At 41.6% G+C, this 26,007-nt stretch overlaps 1 protein-coding gene across 3 annotated transcripts in view; it reads right to left on the minus strand.

Annotated features, from left to right (window-relative positions):
- CNTLN (centlein) overlaps window positions 1-26,007 on the minus strand; it is a 424,230-nt gene that overhangs the window by 23,558 nt on the left and 374,665 nt on the right. For all 3 annotated transcript variants that reach the window (XM_040360158.1, XM_040360150.1, XM_040360168.1), the window contains 2 exons: window positions 18,872-19,060; window positions 13,437-13,514 (listed from right to left, as the gene is read on the minus strand). In XM_040360158.1, the coding sequence (XP_040216092.1) occupies window positions 13,437-13,514; window positions 18,872-19,060 (267 nt within the window). The remainder of the gene's footprint in view (window positions 1-13,436; window positions 13,515-18,871; window positions 19,061-26,007) is intronic.

Genomic DNA, 26,007 nt, shown 5'->3' on the forward strand with positions numbered 1-26,007 from the left:
GCCAATTTTGTTTGGGAGCCACGTCGCACGACCGCGCAATTGTCAGTTAAATCGACGCAGTGACGAATTGCAAAAAGTGGCCCGGTCATTGACCAGCAATGTGGTCTGGGGCTGAAGTGGCTAAAGTTACACCCATGGATGAAAATCAGTAAGTACCAAACTGTTTATACTGAATTTAAAAAAAGAAAAAAGGAGGATGTTCGGAGGATATAAAATGGTTTGGGAGTAGATCATTATGGGTATGATCAGTGAGTGAGTGAGTGTATAACTTGTATAGCAATACAAATGCAAACTGAATCGCCTCAAGGCGCTTGCCATCCATTTTCCTTCTATTTGTCCTTCAGAATAAGTGGGTCTTAAGTTTTTTTCTGAAGGCCTGGTGATCAATTTCCATTCGGATATTAGTCGGTAATGCGTTCCACAGTCGAGGTCCTTGGACTACAAATATTCGTTCTCCTTTGGTCTTGTAGCGGGCTTTGGGGATTTGCAGTAGATTTTGGTTAGTGGATCGAAGAACGCGATTGGGGTTTTGGTATTTTATTTTCTCAACCAAATATTGGGGGGCACTTCCGTGTACACATTTGTGCGTCAGGCAGAGGGCCTTAAATGTGACTCGGTCCTTTACGGCCAACCAATGGAGGAACCTCAGGGACGGGTGATTGGTTCCCAGGGTTTTTTCCCTGTCACCAGTCATGCCGCCGTGTTCTGGACTACTTGGAGACGGGCGATCTGGTATTTTTGGAGTCCGAGGTAGGAGGGAATTTGCATAATCTAACCTGGAGTTAATAATTGTCCCTACCACTACTGGTGTATCCTCTTTCGGGATGAAGGGAACGAGTCTTCGTAGTAGATGGTGAGATCCGCTAACTACTGATCCTATTTGTCATGTCAAAAATGACTCTGAGGCTTTTGACTTTGGTGCTTGGGGTAATGGTTTGTCCCAAGATGGAAGGTGGTGACCAAGTAGTCCTGGCCAGTCTCTTTTGGTTTGCATGGAGTAGAAGGAGTTTGGTTTTTGTCCATTAAGTTTGAGGTGACTCTCTGTCATCCAGTTGTCTATATGAATGAGGCATTGTTCTAATACGGGGTATTGGTCCTTTTTGTTACTGATTCGAAAATAAAGTTGAGTGTCGTCCACGTAGGTGTGATAGAGTAGGTCTTGGTTACTAATAATTTTTAGGAGTGGTCGGAGGTAAATGTTGCATAGTACGAGCGATTGGGGTGATCTTTGGGGCACTCCGCATGACACGATACATGTTTCAGACGTGAAAGGTCCTAGTTTCACTGTCTGGGATCGGTTTTCCAGGAGGGATGAAAACCAGGGTAGATTCGAGTCTGAAACTCTAGCTACTTTTGTGAGGCGAGACAGTAGCAGTTTGTGGTCTACTGTGTCAAAGGCAGCACTAAGGTCCAGAAGTATCAGAAGACAAGATTCTCCATCGTCCACTGCTTCTAGAGCGTCATGCCATATTTTGAGAAGTGCCGTTTCTGTTCCGTGTCCTGGACAGAAGCCCGATTGTGCCCAAAAGTGCCAGCAACCAGTGCCCAAAAGTGCCAGCAATCAGTGCTTAAAAGTGATGCCAGCCAGTGCTGGCTATTAGTGCTGCCCATCACTGCCACCAATTGCCGCCCATCAGTACTGCCTATCTGTGCCCAGTGTCACCTATCTATGCCCACCAATGCCACCTATCAGTGCTCATAAGTGCGGAATATTCATGCCTCATCAGTGCCACCCAATCAGTGCCCATAAGTGCCACCTCATCAGTGCAGCCTATCGGTGCCGTCTCATCAGCACCCATCAGTGCAGCCTATCAGTGTCGTCTCATCAGTGCAGCCTATCAGTGCCATCTCATCAGCGCCCACCAGTGAAGGAGGGAAAATACTTACCGTATTTATCGGCGTATAACGCACACTTTTTCCCCCTTAAAATCAGGGGAAAATCGTGGGTGCGCGTTATACGCCGATCCGCGCTGTCTCTGAGCGCCGCCGCCGGCATATACCGAGCGTAGTACACTCGGCTACACTTGGCTTCGCTCGCGGTCACACCCTGTGCCGCCTCCTACCCAATATGTGAGAGGAGCCGAGCGTGGCTGAGCGTACCCGAGTGTACTGCGCTCGGTATATGTCGGCGGTGGCGCTCAGAGACAGCGCGGGAGTAGCGGGGAGGACACCACCAAGGCCGCAGACGGACGCCGGACCGGACAAGGCCGTCGATGGATGCCGGGCAAGACACCGACGAGGGGCATTCAAACTGTAAGTAATTCATTTTTTTTCCTGAAATTTCCCTTCTAGACTTGGGGTGCGCGCTATATGCCGATGCGCGCTATATCCAGATAAATATGGTATTTGCAAAAATAACTGACAGAAACAAAGAAAAACTTTTTTCTTCCCCAATTTTTTGGGGGAAAAAAATAAAAAAACTAGGAGTGATTTAAATACCACCAAAAGAAAGCTCTATTTGTGTAAAGAAAATTATAAACATTTCACATGGTTACAGTGTAGCACGACTGCGCAATTGTCATTAAACTGACAGCGCTGAAAGCTGAAAAATGGCTTGGGCAGGAAGGGGGTTTAAGTGCCCTGTATTGAGGTGGTTAAAGTTTAACATAAAAAAAAAAAAAAAAAACACACAACAACTTTAAAGTCAACTTTTTTTTTTATTCAGCAGGCTTCTATTTTAACTTTATTAAAACAAGACATAGCCATTAGTCTACTTTAGCCTGAGGTATGACTCTTCCTCTGCATACTCCAGAGAACCAGACAGAAATTTACAGTATTTTTTTTGCTGCTTGGTTTGACTAAAACACACAGCTGTCCCCCTGAACTGAAGACATTTGTCAACACTGGGTAGACAAGGTTAAATCAGTAATCAAGTAAAGATATGGACATGAATACTGCAGTGGTTGTTAGCTGACAGTACAAGGCCTTTGTGCTGAACAGCTTCATTACAGATGTACTGAACCACTACAGTTTTGCTGGTCTATCCAAAACACGGCTACGTAGCAGGGGCAGATTTAGTACAGTGGAATTCTTTATCAACTGCAAGTCTATTAGTATAGATATTTTAAAGGAAATTACAGTTACAATATCTGTCACTTCAGCTTTGCTGCAAGTCAAAGAATAGTATTTTACTATGAAAAGACAAAAAAGAGCAAACTCGGCCCAAAATAATTCTCAAAAAAGAAAAGTTAATATCGGACCACTGTGATACAAAATCAATTAGCGCAACCAGTTATAAATTTGTGACCTGTGCTCAAAATAATCTGAATATTTAAAGTAATGTTGCCATAATTTTTACAGGCACCGCTGCCCATAACGGACACTGACTCAAGTATAAGCCGAGGGGGGCATTTTCAGCCCAAAGAAAAAAGGGCTGAAAACCTTGGCTTATACTCGAGTATACACGGTAATATATAAAAGATAAGTATTAGAACAAGTTTACACCAGACGTATTTTTATGCACCAATACAGTCAGTTGTGGTCAGTTTCTGCACCGGAAACTGACTGGAACAAACTGCACTGGAGTAAACTAGAGCCATTGGAATACACGAAAAACACTGGCCCAGATTCAGGTAGATTTGCGCATTTTTTACGGAGGTGCAGGGCAACGTTTTTGCCCTGCGCCCCCGCAAATTTACTGCGCTGCCCTTGATTCACGGAGCAGTAGCTCCGTAAATTGCGTGGGCGCGCCGGCAAAATGCCCGGCGTAAGCGTGCGCAATTTAAATGATCCCGTAGGGGGCGGGAATCATTTAAATTAGGCGCGTTCCCGCGCCGATCGTAGAGCGCATGCTCCGTCGGGAAACTTTCCCGACGTGCATTGCGGCAAATGACGTCGCAAGGACGTCATTTGCTTCAAAGTGAACGTGAATGGCGTCCAGCGCCATTCACGAATCACTTACGCAAACCACGTAAATTTGAAATTTCGGGACGCGGGAAAGACCGGTATACATAACATTGGCTGCCCCTGCTAATAGCAGGGGCAGCCTTACGCGAAAAACGCCGTACGGAAACGACGTAAACTGCGTACGCAGGGCTCGCGTAACGTTGTGAATCGGCGTTAGTATGCAATTTGCATACTATACGCTGAGCACAACGGGAACGCCACCTAGCGGCCATCGCAAGAATGCAGCCTAAGATATGCGGGCATAAGAGCCTTATGCCGCGCATATCTTAGGCTGCAGTCGGCGTAACGAGGTTCCTGAATCAGGAGCATTCGTTACGCCGGGGAAAGTAAGCAATTGCGCTGTGTAACTATGGTTACCCAGGCGCAATTGCTTCTTGAATCTGGGCCACTGTGCATGCATTTTCAGTGCAGAAAAAAAAAGCACACGGAACTGAACGTAACTGCGTCTGGTGTGAACTAGCACTAAATGCACATGTCAAAAACATATGCCGGAATTTGGCTCGGTAGCAAGATGGCCGTAGGATGATATTACGCCCAAGGCTCTGTCCTCCTATGTGTTACGTCCAAAGTGGAGACTTTTTCAGTAGGTGGATGTATAGGGGGATTTGTGCACATTTTATTATGTCCAAAACACTTTTTTAAATCGTATATATGTATATACGCCACATGTTTTCAGAGAGTCCTGTATTTCACCTGAAGTTATTTGTGGGTTTTTCTTTGCATACCGAACAATTTTCCTGGCAGTTGTGGTTGAAACCTTAGTTGGTCTACCTGACAGTGGTTTGGTTTCAACAGAACCCATACTTTTCCACTTCTTGATTAGAGTTTGAATACTACTGAATGGCATTCTCAATTCCTTGGATATCTTTTTATATCTCTTTCTTGTCTTATACAGTTCAACTACCTTTTTCCGCAGATCCTTTGACACTTATTTTGCTTTCCCCATGACTCAGAATCCAGAAATGTCAGTGCAGCACTGGTTGAAAGATGCAAGTGTCTGTCAGGAGTCCAGAAACTCATTGACCTTTTATACACAAACACACACTAATTACAAGCAAACACATGACAGGTGAGGATGGTTACTTTTAATAGCCATTCAAACACCTTGTACATGCGGAAAACTGTGGGGGGAGCTTTTGGCTAGGAAAACCGGCCGTGTGTATGCTTCCTCGCAGTTATCCCGACAGGAAAACTGCCGGGGATCCTGGCGGGAAAATAGAGAACCTGCTCTCTATTTTCCTGCTGGGATTCCCGGCGGTTTTAAACCCGGCAGTTTTCCTATGGGGGAAACACTGCGCGGGAGCATATACACAGCCTGGATTCCCGGCAAAAGCTCTCCCCGCAGTTTTCCAGACGAGAAAACCACTCATGTGTACACTCAGATCATCAAACAATTTTTATTATTGCACAAAGATAACCTAAATAAATACAAAATGCAGTTTTTAAATGATGGTTTTATTTATTAAGGCACAAAAGCTGTTCAAACCTGCCTGGTTTTATGTGAAAAAGTAATTGCCCCCTAACCCTAATAACTGGTTGTGCCACCCTTGGCGGCAACAACTGCAATCAAACATTTGCGATAACTGGCAATGAGTAATTCACATTGCTGTGGAGCAATTTTGGCCCACTTTTCTTTGCAGAATTGTTTCAATTCAGCCACATTGGAGAGTTTTCCAGCATGAACAGCCTGTGTAAGGTCATGATACAGCATCTCAATTGTATTTCAATCCGGGCTTTGACTAGGCCACTCCAAAACCAAAATTTTGCTTTGTTTGAACTATTTGGAGGTGGACTTGCTGTTGTGTTTTGGATCACTGTCCTGCTGCATAACCCAAGTGCACTTGCACTTTTTGCCTCTAGCTATTTTTTTTATTTTTAGCCCCACCCCCTGCCGCCATTCCGGCCTAGGCCAGAATGACGTGTACCTGGTTCTGCAGCCTCCTTGGATACCTACATCACATCTCCCAGGAGGCTGCAAGATTGGTACATAGAACAACTGGGTGAGGGTGGGTTTGGGGTATCGTCAGAGCTGGCTGCTTACATTCGGAAGAAGCAAAACAGCCAGCTGAAGAGGACCAAGATGGAGGTGCAGGACCCACTGTGTTCCACCTGAATAGCGGACTGCAGGAAGGGGGGGGGTAACTCTAGATTACTTGTGTTGGTGAGTAAAAGCACTGCAAGAAAGTGGGAAAAAAACATTGATGGGGTGTAGGGGGAGTTGACTGTCGATTTAACATGGGCTGATATTTCTTGTAGTGCAGAAAGCAATATATGCCAAGATCTCTACATAAGCAGGATGTTGTGGCACCACCACCACTGCCAAAGGCCCAATTTTTCTGCCCCTGCTTAACAGGGGCGCGTAATGACAATTTTTGATCTAATATTTCTCAGCAGGGCCCGCTCCTGCGCTCAACAAGTGTATCTGTGAGGCTTTACAGTGTTGTGCCACCACCACCACCACCTTAGGACCTATTTTTATGCCCCTATTTAACAATGGCCTGTGATTACAATTCTTGATATAATATTTCACAGCAGGGCCCATTCCAGTGCCCACCAAGAGTAACTGTGAGGGCTTACAGTGTTTTGGTACCATCAACACCTAAGGCCTAATTTTCTGCAGAGTATATAGGGCAAGCCATATAGTATATACAGGCGGTCCCCTACTTTCAAACATCCGACTTACAAACGGAGGGAGACAACAGGAAGTGAGAGAAAATCTACCCCTAGAAAAGGGAAATTCTCTCCTGTAAGAGTTAATATGGGAAAAAGATGTCTCCACTGATGCCTTATCACCAATCCTTGTTTCCCTAATAACCCCAAATTTTCTAAATCCAATTGTCATTGGGACAGAAAGTGAGGTGAAATCTTCTGAACAGGGGCACAGACAGCAAAACAAATGTTACAGGGGTAACCCTTCCCTATGCTATCCAAAAAGCTTAAAAATTGTTTTTTTTTGTCTGGAGCTACACTTAAAAAAATGTACCTGTTCCAAATTACAAACAGATTCAACTTAAGAACAAACCTACAGTCCCTGTTTGGACCACCTGTATACTGCTGTTTAGAGTATATAGGGCCTGCGGGCCCTACGCCTTTTATTTTTTTACAGCCGCAAGCAGTTTTAAATGACTTTTATTCCTTTAGAAATGTAATTTTGTGCAGGGACTGTTCTAAACACAGGAAACACGCACCACTTTACAAGCATACTACAGACACCCCCCAGGTACGATATTTAAAGGAATATTTCACTTTTATTTTTTCACTTTAAGCATTATTAAAATCACTGCTCCCGAAAAAAGGCAGTTTTTAAAACTTTTTTTTGCATTAATACATGTCCCCTAGGGCAGGACCCGGGTCCCCTAATACTTTTTAGGACAATAACTTGCATATTAGCCTTTAAAATTTGCACTTTTGATTTTTGACGTTCGTACGTTTAAAAAGTGTTTAACCACTTCAACACAGGGCACTTATACCCATTTCCTGCCCAGGCCAATTTTCAGCTTTCAGTGCACTCACACTTTGAATGACAATTACTCATTAGTCATGCTACACTGTACCCAAACAAAATTATATATTTTTTTTCACACAAATATAACTTTATTTTGGTGGTATTTAATCACCACAGTTTTTTTTTTTTTTTTGCGATATAAGTGAAAAATAGTGAAAATTTGGGGGAAAAAAACTTTGTTTCTATTATAAAATTTTGCAAATATGTAATTTTTTTGATACATTTGGGCCAAAATTAATACTGCTACACATCTTTGCTAAAAATAACCCAAATTAGTGTATGTTAATTGGTCTGTGTGAAAGTTATAGAGTCTACAAGCTATGGTACCAATCATTGAAAATTGATCACACCTGATGTACTGACAACAGCCTATCATTTCTAGAGGCCCCAAAATGCCAGGACAGTACAATACCCCCTAAATGACCCCTTTTTGGAAAGTAGACAGTCCAATGTTTTTAGTAAGAGGCATGGTAAGTTTTTGAAGTTTTAACCTTTCCCCCACAATTCTTAGTAAAATTAATAAATTATTTTTTTTACACAAAATTAACCACTCACCGACCAGCCACTGCAGTTTTACTGAGGCAGAATGGCACGGATGGGCGAAGCAACGTTACCTTACGTTGCTTCACCTTTTGGTCACTAGGGGTGCGCGCATGCTACCGGCTCGCTGCCGGAGCTGATGCGAGTGCATGGCGGGCGCGATGAACGCTGGCCACCTGCAATCGCTCGTGACAGAGCGAGAACAGGGGTCTATATGTGTAAACACACAGATCCCGGTTCTTTCAGGGGAGAGGAGACCGATTGTGTGTTCATACAATGTATAGGCAATACTTGCAATGACGCCCCAAAATACATTCTGCTATTCAACCCTGAGTATGGCGATACCACATGTGCGAGACTTTTACACAGTCTGGCTACATACAGAGGCCCATCATGCAGGGAGCACCGTCAGGCGTTCTAGGAGCATAAATTACACATCTAATTTTCTGACTATCTATTACACCTTTGAAGGCCCCTGGAGCACCAGGACAATGGAAACACCCACAAAATGACCCCATTTTGGAAAGTAAACACCCCAACGTATATTCTACAAGGCATAATGAGTCTTTTAAGAATGTCATTTTTTTCCACAAGTTTATGGAAAACGTGGAAAGAAAATGAAATATTTCTAACACATAGCATGTACACAAATGACCACCTAAAATACAATCTACTACTCCTGCGAATGGTGATACCACATGTGTGAGTACACAGCCTAGCCACATACAGAGGTCCAAAATCCAAGTAGCACCTTCAGGTGTTCTAGAAAAATAAATTACACATATGCTTTCCTGACTACCTATCACATCTGTGAAGGCCCTGGAGCACCAGAACAATGTAAAACACCCACAAAATTACCCCACTAAACAGGTACTCGGGTACTCTGATGGGCTGCAGATAAGTATTCGGTTACTCCGGTACTCTGATGGGATTGAGACAGATAAGCGTGTACTCTGATGGGCTGCAGATAGGTACTCAGATGGGCTTGACACAGGTACTCTGGTACGCTGATGGGCTGGAAACAGGTACTCGGGTACTCTGGGCTGCAGATGGGTACTTGGGAACTCTTTATTCTGAGGGAAATCTCAGGACTGTGTTTTGCACTGTAATTGGTAACTCACTGTTACTAGACCTTCTCCTCACACTGGATAAGCGTGTGAGGAAGAGAACTCAGTTACCACCATTTGCTGACATTTGTGACCGGCTGTGATTGGACACAGCCGGTCATGTGGTAAACAGCCATTTTCATTTGCCATTTACCCTGATCAAGGACAGGCTGTGTCTCGGGGGACATGCCTCATCCCTGTTCGGTGCGCACAAATGGTGGCCGGCGCAGGGTAGGAAAGGGAAGTGGTTAAAGCCCAAACTTTTATTTGTAGGTTGTGGAGGTTCTTAATGCTGTCTGGGATTCTGCTTGAGAGGTTCACCCTCCCTCGTTGTTATGATCACCATTGTCTCCAGTACACAAAATGATAGGAAATTCAAATTTTTTGAGTTGTCACAGAAGGTAAAGTATGTAGCAATCTTAGAACGGAGACACCGGTACAGATGAATATTCTCTAAAGGCTGGATTCACAGTGTTGCTTTGTGTTAAAAGTGGAGTTCCACCCAAAAGTGCAGTAATTGCTTTGTCCCTCTCTCCTCCGGTGTCACATTTGTCACCTTTCATAGGGGAACAGGGACCCATTTTTGATCTTCCGGAGGTCTGGTCCCCTCTTCCTTCCTCCACCCCAATCAGAAAACACAGTGTGCTCCGCGCATGGGCAGTAGGGAACCGGGCGCGAAGACGAAAGACTTCAATGACGGGTTCCCTTACCTGGAATGGCGGCGGCTGCACCCGAAATCAATCTGAAGATCGGCTGAGGTACTGACATCGTGAGTTCCCTGGACAGATAAGTGTCCATATAGTAAAAGTCAGCAGCTACAGTATTTCCCCCCAAGGCGGAACTCCGCTTTAAGACACCAAATTGTACCCAAAATGTTGCATTTTTGTAACGCAGCACACCACAATGCACATCCACTAGCAAGGTTCTTAATGGCACCGCAGCACACAAGCACGCAACACAAGCAATTTTCACGTGTCACAGTAACATGGGCAATAACCCATGCGTTACCGCAGCCCAACAGTGTGTACACAGCCTAAGAGGGGACATCCCGTTGCTTTAGAGATTTCCTTCCACTTTATCTGTTGCTTTAGGACAGGAAGTAGGAGAGATGTTTAGGTTTGATAGTACCAGGGGATCATGACTTAAATCTAAACAACACTGCCTAGACTTTGAACAATGGCCAGCTGGTTTAGAAGGCTAATAAAAGGGGGCTATAAATGAGCTTTTGAATAAAAGAACCACATTGCTCTAAAAGGAGAGGTACACAGTAGAAATAGTGTCAGTGTAATGGAAACTGCTGTAGGGAAAAGATAGGGAGGGATGGCAACTGCATAGAGAGACTAGGGTCAGTTGAAGCGGAGTTCCACCCAAAAGTGTAAGGGTAAGGCCTCCTCCCTAGTTCCTGTTTGTGAAACTGAGATTTTGGGGAGGAGGGGGGGGAGCAGGTACCCGATTTTGACAGGTTCCGGTCACCTTAGGTCCATAGTAGAGATGCCGATGCCACAGAGGGAGGACACAGGTAGCACCGGCTGCGGTGAGTGCACTGCTGGATCGTGGGACAAGTGTGTGTTTATTAAAAGTCAGCAACTAAGAGTTTTAATAAACAAATGACTGGAACTCCACTTTAAAAATCTGTGATTTACTTCTGATTGCTAGCTCTTTAGGCAATCACTCCCACCTCTTGTTGTTTATTATTGGGGCTTTTTGGTCTTTCCTTTATTTTGTGATTGATTTGAGGTAATTTAATTTGTTGTTGACCATCGGTTCTTTAACCACTTAAGGACCACTTCACGCCGATATACGTTGGCAGAATGGCACGGCTGGGCACAATCACGTACCCGTACATGATTCCTTAAGCCCAGCCGTGGGATCGCAAGCGCGCGGACGCCGGTCCGAAGCTCCGTGACCGCGGGACAGACAGACATTTTTCTTCAGCTTTCTCAGATGATATAGTGAAGTGCTGTGATTAAAAGGAGCTTATAAACTATACCATTAAAATGTTGTTTCACTGGCCAATCCATGCTATACCCATATTATCTGTAATATTTTTTATAAGAAGGTGGCTTCCTATGGATTTTACATCTGTTGAAGCTGCTCCTTTTAACAGTTAGGCCTCTTGCACATGGACAGACCGTTCAGGTCCGCCTGTCAGATTTTTGGAGCCATGGATGTCAGCGGTGACATGCCCGCTGACATCTGATCTGCTCCGATCCACCAAAGTGTGATGGAGGAAAACCCTATTTTTCCATCTGTCTGCGGATCGGATGACAACGGATGATCGACGGAGCGATTCCCACTGAGCAAAGTCGAACCCGCACACGGACCGTGTGAAAGGGCCCTAAGGTGGGCTTATCACCTAATAAAAAAAAAACATGTCGCTGCTAAAACTACCTGAAAAAGCATTTTTTTTTTAAAAATGAGAGCGAGTGCTGCTGTTGTATTAATCAAAACTACAATTCAATTCCACAGCAAAATATGTGCTGTCAGTTCATGCTGAATTTAATAAAACTGGAGCATACAGACTCTAGAGAAGCTGTGCACAGTTACCAATCCGTTCCGGAACTAAATGCCACAAAATACTCACCTCTACCTTCTAGCGATGTGGCAGTTACATTCCTCACTGGCAGCGGTCATCATCTCTCCGGGCTACTTCCAGATGCCAGGTTTCAGCCTCTTGGTTGGCCGGTGGGGAAATGATATGGTTCCTTGCACAGGACCGGGAATTAGTCAATCCAGCAAAGCTAAAATGGGCCAGGAATGCATGCTGTGCTACTCACACAGTTCAGTATACATTCCGCAAAGACCACAATCAGGCAGGCGTATCTCTTTGCAGAAGAGACATAGCATGAAATATAGAAGCCGATTGGTTGCCATGCACACGTGCTCCAGATTCTGGCTGTCCCAGTCTTAGCAAATTCCCTTTACTGGCTCTGAGGCTGCCTGAAAATATGTAGCTTCATAACACCACACACAGCATCTTTCAAGCATATCATTTAAAGTGTTTGCACATTTTCAATGACACCACATGATTATTTTTTTGGGCATTGGTACAGATCTCCAATGGCAGTGTGGGGTTTACCACACCTTTTGTTTGTCAATATATTGCTTATTAGCGCTACAAATAGTCAGAAGTGAATAACAAGATTAAACCACTATAGACTCCAATGGCCAACTGCCACAAAGTTTGTGAACTTTGAGCAAAAGAAAATGAAGGGAATTTTCCACTTTTTTATTTATTCATTTTTTTTTCTTTTTTTCAACTCTATTTTTTGTTAACCATTCCCTACACTATCCTCCCCAAAAAGAATTACATATACTTTTTATTGACTACATTACTGCACTGAGAGTAATTTTTTACTGGAGTGAGAGGCTGACTCATAGGCAAATATACGTACAGTAGATAAATTAAAAAATATAAAATAAAGTGTAAAAAAAAGCAACTCAAATCTTGATTGGTGAGTGTCAAGTCAGAACAGATTTACAAATAAATGCTATTTGCCCTCCTGGCTGTGATGTCATGCGTTTCTCATTCTCATTTCTCATTAGCTAGGACTGACAACAGGCTTGGAGAAACATTTCCCTTGATAATTGGGAACGGTTAGTAAGTGTTATGAAGTATGGTATGTTCCCAGACAAGCCGGCATCAATGAAATCCTTTGTTAATAAGGGAAGTGATTCTCTGCTGCATTAGCATAATGTGTCCTGTGGAACCATAAACTTTAAAGCAGATGCTCCCAAATGTATATAATTCACAAACAACTCTGGTGCCTACATAGCATTTGTTGTTCAATACTTACATGGTTTAATATGTGCTATTTAGCGATCAGAGTCAGTTTATCTATGATTGTGTGGCTAATTCAGCCTCTGTTATTATCCCCTCAGTATTAAAATAATTAAAAAACACTAAACATTTAAAGAGAGTCCCTTGCACTGCATGTGATTAAAACATTGTCATCACTATAACCAGCAAAATGACAACTCTTAGAAAGACCAGACTAGGTGCCAAAGCTAATTCCCGGATAAGATGGGTAAAGAGTGGAGAATGAAGATTGCTGGAGGATTTAAGAAAGTTTCAAGAACTAGTTTACAGGTAACTTAGTATTGGTATTTCAAAAGCCTTTGCAGTCACAGATTACACCCAATGAATACGTAAACTGCAAGTTTGTCTCTAACTGTTCTGCTTGTAATATAAAAACTTTAGGATATAGGTGTATATAAGTGTAAAAAAATGGCTGCAGCTTTGTTTTAAACGCAATTTCATGTTGTTGATGTTGGTTTATGGACCCGGACTGGAAAGTCTTATATAGTTTGTTTCATGTAAAATCTTTGTTATGTAAATGGTTTAAAATGAGAAATGCTTGGTGGAAAATTACCAATACCTGTCCTTCAAGCAGCTTCATTATGTGGTTCATCCATTCTTTATCGTATTCTACTGACCGCTTTGCATTTGCCATTTCCTAATGGGAGAAAGGAGACACAATAATTTATGACAGGTTTATGAAAGCATTATGGACACAGAATGAAAAAGTGCATTGCATTTAAAACACCTTGCATCAGAAGTGACCAGAGTGCTTCATGGATACATTACATATCCTTATTTTTGCTAATAACAAGGAACAATCAATATCCCTGTATCTTTCATAAAAGCGTGAAATGGCTGTATGGACCTGGTCCAGGATTACCCCAGCTACATAAAGGTCGCAGAAGCTTGTTCTGACAGCTGCTGAGCCATCTATCTTTCCATTACATTAACTACACACAAACAGTGAAAACAAATTTTGCTCCATAGTCTATAACAATCTTCGTTCATAAAAATACTCATGGAGGTGCTATAGCCTGAATTAATTTACTCATGCAAAGAACAAAGAAAATTATCATGTTTTCTAGATAGCATAATAAGACAGTCATCCTTTTTATTATTATTTTTATACAGGATTTATATGGCGCCAACAGTTTGCGCAGTACTTTATTTTTGCAATTTTATTTCTATAACCTATCAGCAGAGTCCCAAAGTGGAAATTGCATACATGAGGTATAAAGGTTAAATGTATTGGTGAGTCTTCAATGACTTTCCAATGTAGTGTTGTAATAATTAAAGTGTAATGGGGCGCTTCCTCCCTCTTCATCACAACAAATAGCAAAAGATATATCACACACTTTACAGACAATGGTCAAAAGGCTGTCAGCATCAAGGTTCCAACTTGAACTCTGTAACTTTTACTTAGATGCACGTGATATCTCGAATCATGTCCTCTATGTAAATGCATTGATTTTAGTTTGGTCATAGACCAGAAAATCTTGCATACATTTTTTGGAAAAATGAGAAACCACTAACAATCTATATCTATGGCTATTTTAAATGAGCTTAGGTGTCTTATTTTGCACATTGAATGGACCATTTCCTTTAATGTGGAGAAAAAAATTAATAAATTAATTAGTACACCACGGACACTGAAATATTGCAGCAAAATATTATACATCAGATGCAAACTAGCACAACACATCACATGTCAGCAAGTGAAACAGTAGAGGATGCATAGAATTGGTAAAGCACAAAAGTATATACCAGTAAAGTGAATCCAGAGTTAAATTTGTACAAAAAAAATGAAATAGAGCTGGAAATCTGGTAGTAATGTTTTGGTCATAAATAGCCTATTGTGTCAAGCAAATCTTACCAAATTATCGCACCCTACACTGCCCCCCAGTCAGGCATTTATTATGTCACTTCTGGCATCATAATCTGGGGTCAGCATGACTTCACTTACTCTGCACTACGTACCCAGAAATGCCAACCATTTGAGGTGGATGGAGCGCACACATCTGCCAGCCACCCTCCACAATCTGCACATCCCAAACGGGAGCACGGCAATAAGGACATAGACAATGGAAAGTGATATACGTGTTGCACTCTTGTGGCGATAGAAAAACCTAAAGAAAGTAGTTTGCACACTAAATACCATATAAAAACTGATTAAAATAAAGGAAATAGAATGGTCCTCACTAAAAGATTGATAGGTCACATAGTAATCATCAATCAATCAATCAATCCATTTTTCCTTCTATCATGACAAGTGCTCCAGTCCCTGCTGCAGAGGAACCCCCCCCCATAACAGGATATAACCACCTCCATGCTTTACTGTAGGAATGGTGTTATTTGGATTTCAGCCAGACATATAATTTGGTGTTGAGGCCAAAATTTTTGTCTCATCTGACCATAACCCTTTTTTTCATATGGCCTCAGAATATTCAAGCTGTGTTTTGGCAAAGTTCCGTTGTGACTGCAGGTGACCTTTCTGGAGGAGTGACTTTTTTTCTTGCAACCCTCCCATACAAGCCACATTTGTGGAGAATTTGTGTTAATATTGTCACATGCACACAACCACTCTTTGTCAGAAAAACCCTTCAACTGCTTTAGAGTTGTTGTAGGCCTCGTAGTAGCGCCTCTGACCAGTTTCCTCCTGGCTTTTCCCGGAGATCTTTTCAGAGCCTTGTTACCCATATTTGATTGTTTGCTTCAGTTGCACTACAAGAGACTGAAATGCTCCAGGAAATCTCTTTACATCCTGAGCTAACTAAGATGATCACATTTGAAAGGAAAATGGCTTTGTGTGCCATTGAGAAGGTGATTACCTACACCCGATTGAGTTTGCAAGTAATTTTGGGTGATCCTTTTTCCAAATTTTTTTTATTATTATTTTTCTGACATGTTTGTGTTAAATCTTTTACTTGGATGTTTACTTGGATGTTATACATTGTACTGAGTAAATACAGCTGGATAAAAACAAAAACTGTGTCTGTCTTCACTTCAGGCTACAAAGCAGCAAAATGTGATTATTTTAACCTGCCTGATGGTATTCCAGAGTATGGCTCGGAGTGAGATTTCTGTGCCATTATCGGTAACCCAGCGCCTCACTTGGGATTGCCTTGCTGGATGTTGGAAGAGGTGACTTTACCTTTTCCCAGGGATCCAGCAATGTATTTCCGCAGTGCACGGTGGCTGGATCATCCGCCCGATGCACTGTGTGTTCCCCTGATTCCCTTTCCCTGCGAGCGTCGCGACGCAGGGGGGCAGAACGGCGGCAAATTCAAAAGTATAAAGTGAAAACACACTGATACAATGTAATCCTATTGGATTACAATAAAAAATAAAATACAGTGAACTTAGATTGCCCTCCAGTGCTTTCTCATGTGCCCTTGTTTGCAGATTTACTGTACTTTGTGACTGTAAACTGCACAGCGACCATGGCATCAAAAAAGCGCGCCTCCACTTCAAAATTGCTATAGGATCTGCTGGAAAACAGCGACAGCGATACAGAATCACTTGCAGAGGAGTTGAGTGACAGCGACTCGTGGGGAAGTTCGTCATCAGACGCAGAAAGCGATTTTAGCAACGATCCTGCAACTGTGCCCAGCGATGTGCGGACTTGGTGCTCAATTGATTGCGGTACGGAGCACGTAGCACCCCCAAGATTTCCGTTTACAGGAGCACCTGGGATCAAAGTGGATGTTGAGGATGACAATCCCTTGGCATACCTCCAACTTTTTTTGACTGATGAAGTTATCGCCAAAATTGTTTTGGAGACAAATCGCTACCAGGAGCAACAAGCTGCTACCCATCAGCGATTTTCAAGGCGCAGAAAATGGGAACCAGTAACCAGAGAGGACATCTGGAAGTTTCCTGGCCTTATAATTTTACAGGGAGTGGTGGGGAACCCCTGCATAAATGGTACTGGACAACCAACAAATTATTGGCCACTCCTTTTGCTGGCACCGTTATGTCGGAATATACATTTTTGCTGATTATGAAATATTTGCACTTTGCAAATAATGAAGACTTTGATGAGTTCTCATCCAGCTCCAAAACTGAAAAAAAAATTGGGAGATTTACCAACTTATTTTGAGCAGACCTATGTTTCAGAGAGAGACATAACTATTGACGAAAGTATTATGGCCTACAAAGGTAGACTTAGCTGGATACAATTTATTGCATCAAAGCGCGCTCGCTTTGCCATCAAGTCATTTATGCTATGTGAATCCAGCTCTGGGTACATCTGGAATTCAGTCCTGTACACCGGGAAAGGGACCAAATTCTGCCAGTGATTCAGCAGTTTTAGAAAGGCAACCGCTTTGGTTCTTTCCTTGATTGAGCCATTGCTGAACCAGGGCTACTGTGTCACCACAGACAATTTTTATACGTCCCCAGAACTCTATGAGTTCCTTCTCCTTAACAAGACGAACGCATATGGGACCGTGAGGCCTAACTGGCGTGACATGCCGTCAACCTTTGCCAATAAAAAGCTTGAGGCAGGAGAAGTTGCCTGGCAAAAAGGAAAAATTATGGCACTGAGGTGGCGGGACAAAAAATACGTGTGCCTTATGAGTACCATTTATAACACCTCGACCGTAGTGGTACACACCAAAGGTGGAAAGGATGTGATGAAGCCACAGGTTGTGTTGGACTACAACAACCCCATGGGAGGTGTGGACAGAGCTGACCAGGCCATAACCTTTTATCCAGCCATAAAGAAGGAACAACAAAAATATAAAAAAATCTTCAGGCATCTTCTGGAACAGTGCCTGTGGAATGCCTTCATTCTTCTGAAAAAAAGAGTGACAGGCCTATGGTCCATGCAGACTTTGTGTGGAAGGTTACTTTCTAAAGTACCATACGCCAACGGCTGTAAACCGATCTGGACGTCGGGCTGCTGGTGTTGTGAATGGTGTTGTGAACCCTGAACGACTGACTGGTCGTCACTTTATGGACCACATTCCACCCACTGAAAAGAAAACAGCACCCACAAAGATGTGTGTGGTTTGCTGCTCCAAGTGTGACAATACGAAAATAAACACGTTTCTATTGTCCCAACTGTGATGTTGGACTTTGTGCTGTACCTTGTTTTAAAATGTTCCATACCCGAGACGTTTACTGACTACTAATATTGCACTCTTGTTTGACCAAAAACTATTTCTGAGTTTTTTATTATATTATTTACTAAAATGTATTGAATAAAAAGTATGGTTATTATTAAATTATTTGTTATTTATTATATTATAAATTATGATTTTGTGTTTCAAACTTTATCATACCCGAGATGTCTACTAGACTCTGGTTTGGACAGATTTAGGTGAGTTATTCCTAAGAATTACAGGCCTGCAATCTAAAACGCCAAATTTCCATGCAAAATAATGGTACCGCTTTCAGCAACCAAAATCTTTAAGAATCATACCGCCAGGGAGGTTAAAGGGGGCGATTATTTTCTATACCTGCTGTATTTACTACCGCTACTACTATAAATACTTATTTATTACTGTGTAGATCATAGCAAAAAATATATAATCCCTCAATTGTTGCAGAGCTTTTGCAGCATACTGGAAGATCTTTGGAATTAATTGCTTCTACTAAATAACATTGCTTTATGATTACTAATAAACTCAGCTAGGCTGCCCAGACTATGTCACAGCAGTTGAAGAATTGTTGCTTTACCTTTATGAATGGAGGTCTTACCAGTTGTGCAAATTATGTTACTATAAACAGGACTCAAAATCTGGAGTCCAAGTCTGATAAAGAACAAAGGAAAACTCCTCAACTAATCTTGAAAAGCTAGACAGTATATGTAGGCAACTGCCAGCATTTGTATTCGGGCAAACAAAACTGTCACAACATATTAAGCATGTGGTTTGCCAAACAATGCATAGTGTATGATCAAAAATTCTGAGTGAATCAGGGGCTTGACTCGTCAGACCAGCATGACATCCCAACTATATCTTAAGCTATGAGAAAGTAATATGAAGTCTTCAAAATGTAGTGATTTACCTCTTCATCAGGAATCTCTAAAATATCACTCAGGTCAGAATGTGAGATGTTTAGAATTGAAGCTGCCAGGGACTGTGCTTTGTGTACAGAATGCTTGGATGGACCACTGCTGGATTCTTGCAATAACTTGGCTTGTCTAATATGGGTTCTCATTTCACACACATCTTTATGAAGCTCTGTAGCCAAACCCTACGCAGAGGGAAAAGAAAACAATTTCAATGCTTAAACACAGGTAAGGTGCAATTGTAATTTACAGTTTTCAGACTCTACAATGCAACAAACATTGGCAGTACACAATTAATGCTTATTACAACTGCAATAAGTGGGAATGCTCAGCATCTGGGTCAGTAATATAACATTAAAGTGTTTGTTAACCCCCCAAAAAAATTAAGTTCCTGTTCCCTTAGAGCATGTTATGCAGCAGTGCTTGTACTGTGTCATTGGGCCCCCCTATCACCTGAAATACCTGGCTGATCCTGCCTGGCTCTACCCTCCCCTCTCTGCATGGACTCCCTTGTCATACGCTGTCTGCTCTCCTGTGTGCTCTCCCCCTCCTCTCTGCCTGACAGATCCGTGTTCACACCGCCCCCTTCTGTCCTGCTGCTCAAATGAATGGCTTTATGCTATAATCCTCTGTTTATTACTGTAATGGCCGCCTGTGACTGTGCTGTATGAAAATAACTCTGTATATACCTTGTATATTGAGCGCTTCTTGACCCGCTGCTTCTCTCCTTCCACGGTCCGATAGATGCAGTGGGCAGGGTCGCCTCTCTCCTCCTCTCCTGACGTCAGTGGGGAATCCCATGCCCCACCCACTGTTTGTGTGTCAGATAGTGAGAGGAGAGAAGCAGCGGGTCAATCAGCGCTGATCAGGGCTCAATATACAAGGTATATACAGCGTAATTTTCATATATTACAGTCACAGGGGGCCATTACAGGAATAAAGAGAGAGGATTGTGAAAAGTGACAGTGGTGGGTTAACAACTACTTTAACATTGTGGTAGGCGTGTATAAATATTCCTTGGCTTGGTTTGGCTAATGCATTAGAACTCAGCGTGTTTTTGCAAAAAAAACATCACATAAATATCAAACAGATTTAAATAAACATTACCAGCAATTGGTAATATATAAGATAATACACCACATACCACTGCCAGTTCATGTCCTACCTGCAGGCAGTACACATTTTACACATTAGCTGGTCAAAGCTGGAATTAGCGTACCCCAGCAAAGTAGACAGCACCAGAAGAGTGCAAGTGGCCAATTTGAAAAGAAAGCATCTGGATTTAACATTAGTTATAATGCAGAAAAAAAAAAAAAAGTAAAAAAAAAAGTAAAAAAAAAAAAAAAAATAATGCAGTAATATCCATGGAAATTAAAGCAATAATCACAAGATGAAGTTCCCATAATGAAGATGTATATCCCGGAGATGCACCTTCTCATGTTGGTAAAAGAACATAGTTACTCACATAATGTAAAGAAAACATGAAATACTATGGTGCAGGTATTACCGGTACTGTAGATAGTTGCAAAGGTAATAATGTTAATCAAAAACTGATGAAAATATGGCAAACACTCATACCTTTATAGACAATACATTAATTAGCATATTTCCCACACACAGAATCAATAATGACAAAGCATGTTTATAACCACTCCCTGTCCGTCCTACATATATTTATGTCCTCGGGTAGGTAGGGTGATATCTCGGCCATCACTGCAGGTGCAGCAATGATCACGTTTTTTTTTTTTTCCTGACGGCCTTTTCCTGCAAAGTAAAAGTAATCTAAGTGGCTATTCAGCTGCAGGATCACTCTCATAGATAGCAGAAGGGGATGCCCCCCACCACTGCCTTTTCTGAGCTCTTCTGATCGATCAAGGAGCCCTGTACTGCTGCCACTCTGATTGGTGCAGCACTAGGCGGGGAGAAAGGTACACCTCCCTTCTGTGAAGAAACCAGAAAAAAAACAACAGCAAAAAAAAACAGGAAACTTGTACAGCATCTGATAAAAACTATCTTGGTTTGTTCTTCCCTGGTGATAAAGCAATAAGCTTAAAATAAAAAAAAATGCGCCCCTGTTCCCCCGTGCTTAAATGCAAACATGCACGTAGGTCCCGCAAACATATGTAAAGGGTGATCGTACCACTCATGCGAGATATGGCTGCAAATGCCAGAGTGAGAGCAATAATTTCAGCCCTAGACCTGTAACGCTAAACGAGTAACCTGTAAAGTTTTTTAAAGTGTCTACTTTAGAGATTCCTTAGGTTCTGTAGTTTGGCGCTGTTCCATGGGCATATGCAATTTTAAAGCATGACATGTTAGGTATCCATTTACTCAATGTAACATAATTTTTTATGTTCTACCAAATCAAAAATAAAAATTGGGTATTGTATTGTGTACACTAAAATAAATGTAGTTTCCCTGAAAACTTGTGTTTGATAAAGCAGTGCGCAAATATCATGTGGCATACACAAATGCAACAACAACAATTTTATTCTCCAGGGCCTCTGCATAAAATATATATAAATATATATATATATATATATATATATAAAAAATATATTTGAGAGTTCCAAGTAATTTTTGTAGCAAACAAAAATGCTGACTTTTATATGTATGAGAAAAATATCAGAATCCACCTAGACTGTAAGTAGTCAAATAATATACATTTTTTTTTACTGTTTGGGAATATAATTATAGATGCTTTGTATTTGTAGGGGAGAAGACAGAACCATTTACACTTTCTAATAAAAAAATGTTTAGGCTTTTTTGGCTTATGTTGCTGTCACTGTCCATCAAGCACTTATATTTACTGAAATTACAAGGCTTGTGTCTTTGGAATAGACTGATGTTTCCAAAGCGATTTAATAATCAGCTTTCTGCCCAATAAGGAATTCACTATATATGATGTGGTTCTCCCAATGCACGCATCAGCAGCCATATACAAAATGTGAACACCGATCTGCTGGCTTCATTCATTAAAATCCACATAGTATATTTATTCTGTTTACTGCCTAATAGATATTCACTGTCATTGTCCAGGCTTCTGATTCAATTATGCCTAAATCCCAGCTGCAAAGTAATCCTGATGGAGATTAAGTTAATTTATCACCAATATCTCTCCTCAACTATCATCTGTTTGTGTTTTGCAATAAAAATGTGGTCTCTGCTTCATAAAGGTGACACTCATGTTTGAAAAAAATGATGAGATGAAGGAAGACCGGTGCTTATGCTCCCTCTTTCTCTCTTTTTTACAAGGGACGGATTTCCAAAATTTTGTTTCGTGTATTTTATATTGCGATAGCTACAATGCTACCCATACATTTTCCAATCACAACTTAAAATTGGAACTTGCTACCTTGGTAATTGTAACTGAAATATAAAATATTGTCTCTTTAGTCGGGTTAATAGCCCAAGCTATTCAGAGGAGTGATTTACCCCCTCATTTACATTGTTCACATTTAAAACCAATAACAAACCTATAAAAGTGTACTTCAAAACTGAACCAAAACCATTATAGTTGCCCTTTACTACAGTAAAGTCAAATAGTTCTAAGCATATAAATGTAGGTACTTCAATACGTTGTTATAAATATGTATAAGCAAGTACCTAGAGTTGCCTGTATGTACCTTTTACTATTTTCCAAAAGCAGTCACATTATTTCTGGAATGTTTAATATAAAAGTATAAACTTTCAACCCAGAAAAGGGGATGTTTAGTATGGCATGCTGCAAAACAAGTCTCCCTATTGCATTTAGGGTTGGGTACGACAGGGTTGCTGTTCGGTGGGGCTCCAATGTCAGAGCTGCAGCCAGCCATAGCACAATAAGCATGTCAAGTTTGGGATTCCATGGAAGCTCTATCAGAGAACAAAAGGTGCATGCAGGCGTGTTAACTTTTGGACCAAGCCTATTTCTGACGCTTGTTTACAAGTTTAAATCAGTATGTTTTACTAGAAAATTATTTAGAACCCCTAAACATTATATATAATTTTTTTTAGCAGAGACCCTAGAGAATAAAATGGAGATTGTTGCAATACTTTATGTCACACCATATTTGCGCAGCGGTCATAAAAACGTTTTTTTCTACAATGTGAACGATAATGTTACGCCGAGTAAATTGATATCCAACATGTCATGCTTCAAAACTGCGTCCGCTCATGGAATGGCGACAAACTTTGGAAATTAAAAATTTCCATAGCTGACGTTTAAAAATGTCAACAGGTTTTGAGTTAGAGGAGATTTTGGGCTAGAAATATTGCTCTCGCCTTAATGATCACCAAAATAATTATACCGTTGAATCAAAAAGCAGACATCAGGCTGTAAAACAACTGTTAAACTATAAATCCCATCATGCCAGTCTATATTGTGTCAGTGAATGAGTATTGGGACTTTTCTAAGCAGCTGCAAGTTGCCAAAGGTACTGCTGATCTACATGGCCACATATATCAGTCAGGCTAAGGAATGGATAATTATCTAAACTTTATTGGACCATTTGAAGCCCAATTTTCACATGCTGCCCATTATACAGAATTTAAGCCATCGGCCCATCAAAATTGAAAGGCTCAAATGATATGTAAACACTGAACACTTGTAGTGTCATTTCCTTTCACTCATTACTGTCTATTCCCCTATAGTCACCATAGCAATGATAAGACCCCTATTGTGCTCTTGTCAAATACTTACATGTGCTGGATTCTCGCTGGCTAAAAACAGCCATATTAGCGGACGGCAGAATGATCCATACCCTGCAGGCTAGATTAGGGCAATTCAAGGATCTTTCTCCAATCTGGTAACACCGTACAGAGCTATAATGCACCTCCCATGAAGCCTTCTCAATACCACGCCACTATTTCTCAGCACAACCTGTCAAATAACCACTGAGAATGTACGTGACCACAGCAAAGACAACCTAAATAAAAATGCTGTTTGTAGGCATCTTTCTTTTTCCTTTGCTGGAGTTAGCTCTAAGGCTGCATTCACATCTAGACGGACGAAATCGCGGCGTTTTGTCGCCGCAAATCGCGGTAAAAATAGCAGCGTTTTGTACCGCGATTTGCGGCGACAAAACGCGGGTATTGTCCGCCTAGATGTGTCCCAAGATGACCCCCTCTATGGAGATGATTGCCATCTCCTAGCCGAACGCTCGAAGACGCCTGAAAAAAAGGTCCGGGACCTTTTTTCACGCCGCAGGCGACAGGCGTCCGGCGTGGAGATGTGAACCATCTCCATAGAGGGACATGTATTTCCAGCCCTCTGGCGGCAGAGGCGTAGCGCTACAGGCGTAAAAACGCCTAGATGTGAATGGGGTCTAAGGCGTGCTGAAGAGGTATGGTAAAAAAACAGCAGCACTATTGCCATTCATTTCTTTCCCCTTAATTTGGGAATTCTAAGCTGCAATGCAGCAGATAAACATTTGCTCTGCACTGCAAATGTTTTTACCATGGTTGTAAACAGAGAGCAATGATATCTATGCACAAAATGCATGTAAAGCACAAACAGCGCCTTTTGCATATAATTCAAGGCTGAGCACTCAAGGGTTCGCTAGCTTCAGGGCACTGAGGTGAATAGTCACAGTTTACTGATAAAGTAAAATGTGAGATGTCTCCAGGGCCTGAGAGATGTCATGTTGAATAATGCCAGTGATAACACAGCATAGATGAGTGGCTCTGTCATGTCTAACAACTGCAAGATAAAATATTTTATATGACTGAAGGAGACATCCCCTTATCTCCTATAAATTACACAAATGTTCTTATTATTACAGAGAAAGTGTCTAAAATTCATCAAAGCACAGTGGACCGATGACTGATAACTCAGGTCCTTTGGGGTCTATAGAACTATTTGCAAACTCTCTCTCTACTAAAAAAAATACTTTCAGAACTGCATTTCCAACTAATTCAGCAATTGTTTGCCTAAAAAGCAAAGTATAGCCCAGTTGGCTTCCATATTGTAAAGCATCACTTCCAGCAGGTTTTGTACTGGTGAACGCTAAGCCCTCAAGGGCATGTACTGATTCACATGCCAGTCTGCATTTATGCACCTAATATTTTCTATGCTAATAATCCTGTCTATGCCTCTCTATTAACCTTGTTGTAATATGTCAGTGATCTAACTGTATAAAACACTGGCATTAATAATGCTGAAGAAACAAAGTTGTTCCCAGTCGAAGAGTGGGATGGCAAGGAGTAGAATGAGTGTGCCTGGCGTGCCACAGTCAATCATATTTATATACAACCTCCCAGTTCGAGATTTCTCAGTACTGATACCTCCCAGTACATCAACCTGGACAGCTCACTTGCTCTGTAGCATCAACATTTGAATGATTTAAAACAATGGGAATGTAAATATAATTAAAAAACATAAGGTTAAATACAACTTTGCCCTCAAAGCACTCGCAGAAAATGTATATCTCAGTTTAACTATGCACCATTTATAAAAAGGACTGCTACATTCAATAAAAACCCTATGCTACCAAATTGCATACTTTAATTTAGTGCTTGAGGCCATATAGTGACTTCAGTGATACTAAAGCTGTAATGTTGCATTTAAATTTGGATGGAAATAATTAGCATTGATGTGATCCAGTGCTGGGAAGTTTGCTAACGACTCATGTAGCTACTGATATGTGCTCTGTTTTAGAGGAGTGTTTGTTCCATGTTATTGGGAGTCAATCCAGACTGACAGCATGAGAAGCAAAGGAAGGAGAGAACACCTGATGAGCGGCAGCACAAGCATCAAGGAAGGCAAATCTTTCCAAAGGTAAGTATAAATGTACTCAATGGCTTGTAAGTAGCTTAAAAGGAATAGTGCTGCATTTATCATAACTAAATGCATATAGTCTAGTTTTCCAGTAGTAAGAATGTTGTATTATTTAAAATGGCTCTGTCAACAGATAAATAAAGTTACAAAGACACCAACCTGAAAAGAAAACAGCGGTATACATACAGTACCTGTGCATCGACCTGTTTGCTAAAACTTCTGGGTGTGTGGAATATCATGTCCCCTGCTGGCTGCTATGGTTCCTCCCGCCATCCCTTACGTCCCTACTGTGTCCTGCATTGACTAGAGATCACCAGGATGAACCACGGCGACCAGTAGGGGAACTTGCTATTTGACCAACCTGAGAAATCAAAT

This window comes from Rana temporaria, chromosome 1 (genome assembly GCF_905171775.1).
Source record: "Rana temporaria chromosome 1, aRanTem1.1, whole genome shotgun sequence".
Classification (NCBI taxonomy): Eukaryota; Metazoa; Chordata; class Amphibia; order Anura; family Ranidae; genus Rana; species Rana temporaria.